This window comes from Dendrobates tinctorius, unplaced genomic scaffold, assembly GCF_039654945.1.
Source record: "Dendrobates tinctorius isolate UK_male_01 unplaced genomic scaffold, ASM3965494v1 ptg000134l, whole genome shotgun sequence".
In the NCBI taxonomy this organism is placed as follows: Eukaryota; Metazoa; Chordata; class Amphibia; order Anura; family Dendrobatidae; genus Dendrobates; species Dendrobates tinctorius.
The window spans coordinates 15333180-15346510 of record NW_027361802.1 but is presented as its reverse complement, the minus strand read 5'-3'; the positions used below and the strand labels follow the sequence as shown (position 1 = coordinate 15346510).

General features: G+C 40.8%; 1 protein-coding gene across 1 annotated transcript in view; it reads right to left on the bottom strand.

Moving 5' to 3' along the window:
- Positions 1-2506: 2506 nt before the first annotated feature.
- The window catches only part of LOC141048291 (cytochrome P450 1A1-like), a 47319-nt gene continuing 36494 nt past the window's right edge, over positions 2507-13331 (bottom strand). Inside the window, exons 6-7 of the mRNA XM_073543742.1 lie at positions 12186-12272; positions 2507-3731 (exon numbers count right to left, since the gene is read on the bottom strand). Coding sequence (XP_073399843.1) covers positions 3449-3731; positions 12186-12272 — 370 coding nt within the window. The 3' untranslated portion in view covers positions 2507-3448. The remainder of the gene's footprint in view (positions 3732-12185; positions 12273-13331) is intronic.

Here is a 13331-nt window from a genome sequence, read left to right as displayed (position 1 = left end):
TTACAGACTGAATATGAGTCAACAGTGTGATGCAGCAGCAAAAAAAGCAAATGTAATTCTAGGATGTATTAACAGAAGCATACAGTCTAGATCACGTGAAGTCATTATTTCACTCTACTCCTCTTTGGTCAGACTTCATCTGGAATATTGTGTCCAGTTTTGGGCACCACATTTTAAAAAAGACATCAACAAACTGGAGCAAGTTCAGAAAAGAGCGACCAGAATGGTGACCGGTCTGCAAACCCTGTCTTATGAGGAAAGGTTGCAGGATTTGGGAATGTTTAGTTTGCAAAAGAGAAGACTGAGAGGAGACTTAATAGCTGTCTACAAATATCTAAAGGGCTGTCACATTGTAGAAGGATCATCTTTATTCTCATTTGTACAAGGAAAGACCAGAAGCAATGGGATGAAACTGAATGGGAGGAGACACAGATTAGATATTAGAAAAAACTTTTTGACAGTTAGAGTGATCAATGAGTGGAACAGGCTGCCATGAGAAGTGGTGAGTTCTCCTTCAATGGAAGTCTTCAAACAGAGGCTGGACAGACATCTGACTGGGATGATTTAGCGAATCCTGCTTTGAGCAGGGGGTTGGACCAAATGGCCAAGGAGGTCCCTTCCAACTCTACGATTCTATGATTCTACGATTCCTCCAAAAAAAATCAACCATGTCCGTCATGTCATTTTTGCACTATTTCCTCAGAGCCTGGATCCCTTTCCCTCCTACCTCTCTAAGTGCTCTTTCACTGTATCTTTTTCTGGCTCTTATTCCTATAATTTTCCCAATAATATATGGGTTCATCAAGGCTCCGTTCTAGGTCCTCTACTCCCTATATACAGCCTACTGTATATTGGACAATCCATCAGCAGATTTGGTTTTCAGTATCATCGCTATGCTGATGACACCCAATTATACACCTCTTCTGATCTCATCCCCACCTTAATACAAAATACCAGTAATTCTATTCATTGTTTCTAACATCATGTCTTCCTCCATCTGAAACTGAATCTCTCCAAAACTGAATTTCTCATGCTTGCTCCATCTATTAACCTACCTGTATACAGTATTCCAATTGCCATAGGTGGTTCAACCATAGCTTCCAAGCAGCATGCTTGCTGTCTTTGTGTCCTAATTGACACAGAACTTTCTTTTACTCCCTACATCATATCACTCCCTTACTCATGTTGCCTGCATGTTAAAAACATCTCTAGAATCCGACCTTTTCTCATCTTTGAACCTGCAAAAACTCTTGCTGTTGCTCTTATTAATTTTTGTCTAGAATACTGCAACTCTTTACTGATTGGTTTTCCTCTAACCAAACTTTCCCCTCTCCAATCCATTCTGAATGTAACAGTCAGGGTTGTATTTCTGTCCAAGCATTTCACCAATGCCTCTACCTTGTGCCAGTCATTGCACTTACTGCCCATTCGCTCCAGAATAAAATACAAGCTTTTCGCTCTCATCCACAAAGCTTTCCAAATTTCTTCACCACCCTGCATCTCCTCCCTCATCTTTGTCTATCACCCAACCTGTGCTTTCTAAGAGTAATATCCTCCATAATTTGAATCTCACCCCCCCATCTCCAAGACTTCTCCTGTACTGCGCCAGTTTTCTGGAATGCACTACCCAAGACGATCCTATACATTTTTAAGTGTGGTTTAAAAACACACATTTCTTTAGACAAGTCTATCAACTCACTAATCTAATGCTTTCCTGTTCCTTATTTCTAAATTTTGCTTAGAATCTGATCTCTCCTTTTCATCCGTGTCCACATCCTCCATTTACTCAATAGCACTTGAGAACTGAACATAGACAAATACTGGCTGATGACTGGATCATGCAGCTTATCTGAAATGCACTGAACCTTACATGACAAACACATATGTCCCCCTGTTTCCTTATGGATTGAGAGCTTCGGAACAGGGCCTTCACTCCTGTTACTGTTGAACTATGTGTTACTTTGTAGTGTCTGAACATGTCCTCACTTAATTGTAAAATGCTGCGGAATATGTTGGTGCTATAAAAATAAAATTATTTTTATTATTATTATGTAAATAAAAAATAGTATCTCTGAAAATGTCTACTCGTCTTGAAAAAAAGAAGCTCTCATATGGCTCTGTCAGTGGAAAAATAAAGAAGTTATAGATAGCTCTCAGAATATGGCGATACATAAACAAATAATACATTTGTAAAATCTTGTTTTCTGTGTGCAAAAGTACTAAACCATAAAAACACAAAATAAATTGGTTATCACTGTAATAGTACTGTCCCGAAGAACAAAGCCAGCTTATCACTTTTCATGCAAGGTAAATGGCAAAAAATAAAAAGAATTCCTGAGTTTTTTTCATTCTTTGCCTGAAAAATCTTAATAAAAAGCAATTATAAAAATGATGAATAACCCGACATGGAAATAATGAAAACTTTAACTTATTCTGCAAAAGACATACATACTGTTGACCAAAAAAATAAGAAAGTTATAATCCTCAAAATATAATGACAAACAACAATTTTTAATACAATTTTAATATGCAAAAGTAACAAAATAAAAAAAACTATCTGATATCACAGTAATCGCACTGATATGAAAATAAAACTGTCTTCTCACTTACACGGCATGATGCATGGTGTAAAAAAATTCCTTGAATCCGATAAGAACAAGGAATACTACTGCATGAACAGGCGTGTCCAAATTTTTATTGGTAGTCTATGAAAAATAAACATGAAAATATACACTATGATATACACTGCTTAATCCTAAATTTATGACAACAAAAATAAAAAGCTAAATAATTATGGAAATCAGAGGATTGATAGACATGTTAATGATATGCAAATAATGAAAAATTGAAAGCTAAATTTTAAGCACATTTCTATTTATTAAGAATTGTGCTGTATGCATTTTTTTCCTGTGTTTTCTATAATTCTACAACTTCCTTTTTGGTGTTCAATTTTAAAGATTATAAAGGGATTGTCCATTGCTATGACAACCACTTCTCATCCCCCATGTTTGTTGCTGTTAAAATAAAAATACCTATACTCACCCCCGGTGCCAGCGCAATTCCACCGATGTTGGCAGTTGTGTTCTTGGGGTGTGAGTGTGGTTGTTATGTCACGTGATCTCTGTACCTAATCAGCACTAGCGTCACTGTCCCTGCCTTCGGACAATTCGAACATTAAGAGGAAGTCAAAGAGCAGCGCAGCCCTGACTTTCTGTTGATGTTCAATACACCCAAATTCAGAGACAGTGAAGTCAGCAGGGCGCAGGGTCGTGTGACCTAACAACCTCACGTGAGCCCCGGGAACGCAAGTGCCGACATCAGAGGTGAATATAGTTGTTTTTATTTTAGCGGGACCAAACATTCAGAATGTATAATGTTGTCCAAGTAGTGGACAACCCATTTTAAAAGAGTATATTTCAAAATTATGCTTTGATTAGACTTTGAAACACTAATAACGTCTTACAGCTTTCAATACATATTTTTTGGGCTTGAGATTCATTCCATTCATTGGTGTCATTATTATTTCATCTGATGACTTCTTTTGCAGTTGCAGTTTTTGTAAAACAATTGTTAACATTAAAAACAATTCATTTCTGGCAAGTTCTTCTCCCAGACATTTACGGACACCCATTCCAAAAATAATGACATTTTGAGCAATGAGTTTGTCTAGTTTTCCACCCTTATCCAAAAAGCGCTCTGGTTTAAAACATTCTGGATCTGCCCACAGAGTTCTACAAGAAAGGTAAAATGCAAACATAGTGTTAGTCTGCTTTCAGTAACACAATTCAAGGCAAAATGAATTAATGTGCATTATATTAACCCCTTAGTGACCAAGCCAATATTGATCTTAATGACCTGGCCAAATGATGTAAAAACTCTGGAACGCTTCAACATATGCCAGTGATTTTGAGACTTTTTTATGACACACTGTACTTTATGTTAGTGGTAAAGTTAGGTCGATATATTTTTAGTTTATTTCTGAAAATTTTCAATTTATACATTTAATCTATATATCCTTATGCTGCACAAATGAATTAATAAATAACATTTCCCATATGTCATCTTTACATCTGAATCACTTTTAAGGCCATGTGCACACGATGCAGATTTGCAGTGTTTCCGCAGCGGATTTTACCGCGCAGAAACGTTGCATATCCGCATTGTGATGTACAGTACCTTTAAAATGAATGAAAAAAAAAAACGCTGTGCAGACGCTGCGGGTTTTTCCGCGCGGTTTTCCTGCGGTACAAAATCCGCAGCATGTTACTTCTTTTGTGCGGTTTTCTATCTCCCCTGTCACCAAATCCGCAGGGGGAAGACCGCAATGGAAAACCGCACAAAAACCGCATGAAAACCGCGTGAAAAATGGAAGAAATCCGCAGGAAAAATGCAGGTCATTTGACCTGCGGTTTTCTTCCATTCTGCACGGAAAAATCCGCAGGGCTCAAAACTCCATCTGCACTCAGCCTAAAACATCATTTTATCTTGCTAGGATATTAGAAGAGTTAAAAGTTTAGTAGTAATTTCTCATTTTTTAAAGAAATTTACAAAACCTTTTTCTTTAGGAACCTATTCAGACTTAAAGGGAAGGTGCCGCAATTTTATATAATTTGCAAAAAGTAAGTAACAAAACATGTTGTTAAAGCAAATGTTGTACTAACTAGGATTTATGGTTTGTTTGTAATAATGTTTTAATGTAGCCACTGGGTAATGCCATCTTGATTTGCAGATCTGTGGAGGACTCATACAGTCTGCAAATATGGCCGTCCCTGGACATAGGAGACTGCGGTCGGCTCCTGACCCCACCATGCAGCCTCATTAGCAGAGAACTGGGCACGCCCCTGTGGGCTGCACCATTCACTGCTATAGGTGTGGCTGGGCGCCATTTTACTGTAGCCCAGTGCTATCTGCTGAGCTCGACTTTCTGCACCGTGCTTCCTGCTCCAGCTCCACTGTCCTCCTGCTCTGTCTCCGCCTCCTCACTCACACACAGCCCCAGTGATCTCCGGTAATCTGACACCTTTGCTTTTATAGTGACAGCGACATATACAGCCCATAGTCTAGTGTATGGGGGGGGCAGTTACACCAGTGTGAGCATATCTGTAATACTGTCTCCTGTGATACTGCCTGCTGAGCCGTGTATCTAATCCTATCCTGTGTGATACTGACTGCTGAGCCGTGTATCTAATCCTCTCTTGTGTGATACTGACTGCTGAACCGTGTATCTAATCCTCTCCTGTGTGATACTGTCTGCTGAGCCGTGTATCTAATTCTCTGCCGTGTGATACTGCTCTCCTGAAATACTCTGTGCTGCTGTCACCCTGCTGGTTTTATGTGTGATCTACATGGTGGTATTGTGTATGATCTATATGGCGGCATTGTGTGTGAAGTATATGGCGGTATTATTTGTGATCTGCTAAAAGGGGACCCATTCTAGGGTGGTTCTGGCTGAGCACCTGCACACGGGTCAGGGGTAATAGGTGCAGTCAGGGGAGGGCTGGTGAGGCAGCTGAAGAGAGGGGTCTCATTTTTATCATTACTGTATGGCTCCATTCCCCCCCAGCCTGCTTCCCAGTGTCACCCCGGACTGCGCCTGTCGCCTCGCTTTCACACATCGCCAGGACAGAATCTGAGGAGGGGAATGGGGTCTTTGCATGCCATGTCTGGATCAGAACAGGCCATCAATCAGCAGAAATGTTTCCTGGATTTCTGTGCTGCTGTCTCCCTGCTCCTCCCCCATATATCTCCCTCTGTGCCCCCCATAGACCAGCGCACTGCTCTCCTGAAATACTCTGTGCTGCTGTCACCCTGCTCCCAGAATCCTTGCTGCCTGCCATCCTCGGTGACCAAAGACCCCATTCCTCGCCTCAGATCCTGTCCTGGCAATGTGTGAAAGCGAGGCGACAGGGCCTGATATATGGTGGAGGAGCAGGGTGACAGCAGCAGAGTATTCCAGGAGAGCAGTGTGCTGGTCTTTGGGGGCACCCTGTTCGGTGCCAGGGATTGTACATAGAGCGCTGTGTTTTATACACATGGATGGACCGTCTTCATGTCTGCTCCACAGAAATCCAGGAAACATTTCTGCTGATTGATGGCCTGTTCTGATCCAGACTTTACATGAAAAGACAGTCAGTAACTTTGCAGGCCCCATCAAAATGGCTGCTCACTGTGTTCCTAAATGTCATCCTCACTTTTCCCTTAGCAAACACCCAGAAGGGGAGGAGAGGAGTGATATCCCACCCATGTCAGCAGACTCCGCCCATACAGTGTCCATTTTAGGGCATGATCATATATCAAAATCAAACATCATGGACACTGTACGCCCATAATTACTGCAGGACAGTAATGTGAGCTAGTTGTACACTAGGTTTTTGTGCCAAACTTCAGTAGCTGCTCCCCCTAGTCTTAACAAGTGGAAATGCCAAACTTTTTAAAATTATTTTTCATATTTTACAAAATTAAAAACAAATGATAATATTTTTTAAGAAAATGTAAACATTAATTCTTTACCTTTTTTCAATTGCTGAAAAAATTTTTTTGGGATGGCACCTTCCCTTTAAGTGTACTTTGAGGGAATCTATGAATTGGAAACTCCCCAAACTTGATACCATTTTAAAAACCATAGCACTCAAATGCTTCAAAACTGCTGTCAGAAAATGTTTTAACCCTTCAGGTGATACACAGGAATTAATGCAAAGTCAAAAAAAATTTGCAATTTTTACTCTTGCTTTAGCCCCAATTTTTTTTCAGTTTTACAAGAAATATCGCAAGCATACATTATTGACCACGCCATTTTTTACCTAGTTTCTTCTGAGCGCACGGGTATCTCACATGTGATCAGAAATGTCTGTTTGGACAAATGGCAGGACTCAGAATGGAAGGAGCACCATTTGAATTTTGGAACACAAATTTGGCTGAAGTAGGTTGCAAGCACCATGTTGCATTTGCACAGACCCTAAGATGCCCAAACAGGAGAATACCCCCACAAGTGACCCCATATTGTAAACTACATCCTTCAAGGATTATATCCAAGGGTATAGAGAGCATTTTGAACCCACAGGTGCTACACTGAATTTTATAACATTAGGTAGTCATATTGAATATGTTCATTTTCATAAAAATGTTGCTTTTGCCCCAAATTTTTAACTTTTGCAAAAGGTAGCATGAAAAAGTGAACCACAAAAATTCTTCTAGCAATACTCCACATGTAGTAAAAAAAATCTGTTTGAAGACACAGTAAGCCTCAGAAAGAAAGAAGTGACATTTGGTATTTGGAATGTATATTTGGCTGGAATAGATTGCAGACACCATGTTTTATTTGCAGAGCCCCTGAGTTACCAAAACAGCAGAAACCCCCACAAGTGACCCTTTTTGGAAACTACATCCATCAAGGAATTCATTGCGCTTCCGGGTTTCTGACCTGGAATGGCAGCGGCTGTGTATGCGTGTGTCAGCGCCATACATGGCGCTCCTAATTATTTATTATTTACAGCTGTCAGCACACTATTTAAACATGAATTGCCCCTGCTCACATCACTCCCTGATGAAGCGGAAGCGAAATGTGCGTTGGAGTGGTGTGTGTAGGGGGCAGGAAGGAACCTGGGTCAGTATGATTCTCATTGTGATCTTCACTTTTACAATTTAGTAAGCGCTACTTATGGATGTTATTTGGAGAGGTGCAGGAGATCTTTAGCACTGGGCACTTTATTTTTTTCATGTGCACTATCTCATGGAGATTAATTGATAGAGTATAGCGCTGCTCACAGCTGGTATCTTAATAGGTGAAGGAGACCTATAGCACATATTACTTTAACTTGTTCACATGCACTATTACATGGAGATTATTTATTAGATTCATCTTATGGGCACTTACAGTGGGGAAAAAAAGTATTTAGTCAGTCAGCAATAGTGCAAGTTCCACCACTTAAAAAGATGAGAGGCGTCTGTAATTTACATCATAGGTAGACCTCAACTATGGGAGACAAACTGAGAAAAAAAAATCCAGAAAATCACATTGTCTGTTTTTTTTTCATTTTATTTGCATATTATGGTGGAAAATAAGTATTTGGTCAGAAACAAAATTTCATCTCAATACTTTGTGATATATCCTTTGTTGGCAATGACAGAGGTCAAACGTTTTCTGTAAGTCTTCACAAGGTTGCCACACACTGTTGTTGGTATGTTGGCCCATTCCTCCATGCAGATCTCCTCTAGAGCAGTGATGTTTTTGGCTTTTCGCTTGGCAACACGGACTTTCAACTCCCTCCAAAGGTTTTCTATAGGGTTGAGATCTGGAGACTGGCTAGGCCACTCCAGGACCTTGAAATGCTTCTTACGAAGCCACTCCTTCGTTGCCCTGGCGTTGTGCTTTGGATCATTGTCATGTTGAAAGACCCAGCCACGTTTCATCTTCAATGCCCTTGCTGATGGAAGGAGGTTTGCACTCAAAATCTCACGATACATGGCCCCATTCATTCTTTCATGTACCCGGATCAGTCGTCCTGGCCCCTTTGCAGAGAAACAGCCCCAAAGCATGATGTTTCCACCACCATGCTTTACAGTAGGTATGGTGTTTGATGGATGCAACTCAGTATTCTTTTTCCTCCAAACACGACAAGTTGTGTTTCTACCAAACAGTTCCAGTTTGGTTTCATCAGACCATAGGACATTCATCCAAAACTCCTCTGGATCATCCAAATGCTCTCTAGCAAACTTCAGACGGGCCCGGACATGTACAGGCTTAAGCAGTGGGACACGTCTGGCACTGCAGGATCTGAGTCCATGGTGGCGTAGTGTGTTACTTATGGTAGGCCTTGTTACCTTGGTCCCAGCTCTCTGCAGTTCATTCACTAGGTCCACCCGCGTGGTTCTGGGATTTTTGCTCACCGTTCTTGTGATCATTCTGACCCCACGGGGTGGGATTTTGCGTGGAGCACCAGATCGAGGGAGATTATCAGTGGTCTTGTATGTCTTCCATTTTCTAATTATTGCTCCCACAGTTGATTTCTTCACTCCAAGCTGGTTGGCTATTGCAGATTCAGTCTTCCCAGCCTGGTGCAGGGCTACAATTTTGTTTCTGGTGTCCCTTGACAGCTCTTTGGTCTTCACCATAGTGGAGTTTGGAGTCAGACTGTTTGAGGGTGTGCACAGGTGTCTTTTTATACTGATAACAAGTTTAAACAGGTGCCATTACTACAGGTAATGAGTGGAGGAAAGAGGAGACTCTTAAAGAAGAAGTTACAGGTCTGTGAGAGCCAGAAATCTTGATTGCTTGTTTCTGACCAAATACTTATTTTCCACCATAATATGCAAATAAAATGAAAAAAAAACAGACAATGTGATTTTCTGGATTTTTTTTTCTCAGTTTGTCTCCCATAGTTGAGGTCTACCTATGATGTAAATTACAGACGCCTCTCATCTTTTTAAGTGGTGGAACTTGCACTATTGCTGACTGACTAAATACTTTTTTTCCCCACTGTATAATGACTATTATGCTGCACTTCAAATTAAAAAGGATGAATTCTTGTGTATGATATGTCACTTGATAACTATGTACATATATTTTAATTATATTGTAAAGGTTACTTTTGAGTCTTCCTCCTGGCCATAGGGGTTCTTCTTTGTGCCCCCTGCACATATTTGTGTTTTTAACATTTTTAACATTAATTCTTTATGTATGATTGCATGAATTTTTGTGAGAATAGAAATAAAATTCTTTATGTTGCATCTTATTTCGGTATCATTATTGAATATTTTATGTTTTATATTCTATATCATGTAAAAAAAATTTTGGTATTTCATAATAAAATTTAGTCAACATTTTGAATTTCTTTTTTTGTGGGTTTATTTTTAAAATGACACTATTGTTTTGCATTGAAACTTACTAATGTTTTTTGCATGTCATGTGTCCTACCTTGTGGTACCAGACTGAACCCTGACATTTTGCCATGTGGTTCAGTTTTTTGTCGCCCACATTCAAAGCGTTAACCTATTTAAAGGGAATCTGTCATCAATTTTTTTGCATATCAGCTGCGGCCACCGGCATCAGGGGCTTATCTACAGCATTCTTTAGTGCTGTAGATAAGCCTCCAATGTTCCTTGAAAGAGAAGAAAAAAGAGTTAGATTATACTCACCCAGGGGTGTTCCGGGTCCGGTTTGGGTCCAGAGGGAGTCGCGGTCCAGCGCCGCCCATCTTGCAGCGATGATGTCCTCTTCATTCCTGGCCGGCGCGGCTCAGGTGCACGCGCACTGTGCTGCCCTGTTGAGGGCAGAGCAGATTACTGCAGTGCGCAGGCGCCGGAAGAGGTCCTGCACCAGCGCACTCGGCGCACTGCAGGACTCTGATATGCCCTCAACAGGGCAGAGCAATGCGCCTGCGCCGGATCCGCGATGGCCAGGTATGAACAGGACGTCATCACTGCAAGATGTGAGGTGCCAGACCGGACCGTGACTCCCTCCGGACCCGAACGGGACACGGAACGCCCCTGGGTGAGTATAATCTAACTCTTTTTTCTTCTCTTTCAGGTAACATCGGGGGCTTATCTACAGAATTGCAGAATGCTGTAGATAAGCCCCCGATGCGACAGGCAAAAAAAATACTGTAGGTGACAGACTCACTTTAAGTGATACTCCTGCTGTCTTGTCATACATGTGGTTTTTCCTGAAGAAGTTTTAGACTTCGAAACGCGTTGAAATAAACCACCATTTTACTCTAGTATACTGGGATATGAGACTTAATATTGTCGGCAGCTCAGAATTTGTCCACTAACTCCCTTCATAGTCTGATTTTGGGGTACATATCATTTTAGGATCGCTTTCAGGTTGACGCGAGAACATTTTCTTGTGTTCATCACTGAGCACTTAAATCAGGGTTTCTGTGTGAATCCCACAAAAATGCAATTCAGAAGAAACTTCTGATGTAACCACTTACTCTAATGAGGCAGATTGAGACTTTTTGGACTCCATTTGATGTCTATTCTGCTGTTATCAATCATTTTAGGCATTCAAAGACAATATAAGGAAGGGAAAAAAATGCCAGACAGGGGATAAATATAAAATACAGTAACTCTGTATTGAAAAACACCAAATTTAGGGAAGGAAAATTAGAACATTTAAAAAAAAAATGGTGGTGCGACTTATATATATTACTTCTTTTACGGTGACTCACTGGGGGGTAGCAGCTGTGGTGGAGCAGGGTCCCAGGGGGCAGGGTCAATGCTGTATTTGGTTGTGTGAGGCTGCGACAGGACCCGGGATTGTTCCAAATGTCAGGAGTATCCACACTTTCCATTCCTTTCACTGTGGTGGATCTTGGGAAAATGGCGACCGGAGACAGCGCATGCGCAAATTGAAATCTCGTAAGATGAGATCGCAATATGCACATGCGCTGCCAGCCATTTTCTTGCAGTGAAAAGAATGGTAAGTGCGTTGACTCTCAACATTTTATCACCCCGCCGAACACCCCTTCCTCCTAGCACGGGGCTCCCAGCATCGCCCCACTCCTGCCTTCGCCACCAGCTTTCAGCAGCAGTGATTCTGCCTCCTGGGACCCCGCTCCATGGCAACAACCCCCCCCCCAACCCCAGTAAACTACATTCGGAGTATAAGACACACTCCTATTTTCCCCCCAAATTTGCACTGCAGTGCCTGAGACCTATCAGTGACTCACTGACAGAGCATGTGAGACCCAGTTTACAGCGTCAGATGACTTCAGGGTACCATGGCCCCGATTGGCACTCACAATTACGAAAGCAGGGATTGGTCCTGCCATAGGGGGTCTTTTAACCCCCCTTTTAACCACTTAGATACCGCTGTTGTGATTGCCAGCGGTATTTAACAGGTTAATTGGCCCCGATCTGTTTCAAAACTGTCTGGGGCAGATGTTATAGGCTATCAGCTGTCATGTACAGCTGTCACTCAGGGGAATTTCATGCATGAGTCAGCACTATTTTCTTATTCCCAACTGCCATTTTAAAACGTCGAAGAGGGATTAAGGTTCCTTACCATCTGCCGTTTTAATGCGTACAGGCATTTGTTAAGGGGTTAAAATTACATGTACTAATGTATACATATATCAGAATACATTTTGCCACAGAATGAACATGCAATATTAGAAATAAAACTGATACATTTCAAGTATACGGTAACTTATTTTAATTATACTATACACTTATATTTTACTCACGGATCATGATGCACTTGATACAAGTTCACAAATATACAGGTATTTTTTGGTATAAAGTAGCCATTCAAACTTGTGTCTCTGGTGGCACTGCAATGAAAAATAAAGTGAAATGAGCTAAATGTTTCATTCTCAATGGCAATTTAACATAATAATACATTATTTTAGTCAATGGCTATGCATAACAGCAATTCTCAGACAAGTTGCGCAACCAAAACATTTTGTGCAACTTGTCTGTGACTTGCTGTCACATGACTAATTTAGAGATGTAATTTTTCCGTAAAAGTATGGCCAAATCACAGCCTAGTTGCAGGCAAGTTGAAGTCGTATGTGACTTGCATTGAAGTCTACAGCAAGCAAGTTGTGTGCGATTTATGACCAAAAATTCAGTATATTTGGAAATGTTTGCCACTTTTTGTCACAGTAACAGGAGGTCACAAGTCACAGTGAGACACCATGGGAAATCATTAGATTCACTAGTGACACTGACTTTAGGATTGTGCGATACATTTTGCTGTGTAGTCCAGGCCTTATGCAAAAACAAAAAAATGAGATGGTACGCATGGTGGAATAAGTGCATGTGTAGGTGCACATTCACACTGTGACCAATTAACAGACAGAACCTAAGATAATAACAAATGAGCAAATACTCTGTAGTAAGTAAATAAATAAATAGTAATAGTACATCAAAATCAAGTAGGGCACTTAATTGATACTATTTTGAATAAAAAAAAGTAAAAGCCTGGTTTTGTGTGTTAAAATGAGTATTTATTACTCTTTTTATTTATTTAATTACTCATGGATCGGATTCGGACGTATGTCCCGATGGGGCCATAAACTATACAGTAATGGTGCCGATAGAGCGAACGTGTGTATGCACCTACTGGAGGCAGGAACTCAAATGCAGTCTACTACATCTGAGTGTCTGCCTCCAGTAGACATTCAGGCTCTAAAATGATGCACAGCATTTTTTTTAAATGGTTTGCAACTTACCACTTGTATGTTTGCTTCCATTATCTGCACGCAGGGCTTTTGGCATTCTTCATTGACATTTACAGACAAAATATTCACGAGTTTCCTTTGATTGCTCTTATATTTAGGGAAATCCTGTGTGCTTTTTCTGCTCTGGATTCATTACTGCTGCTTACA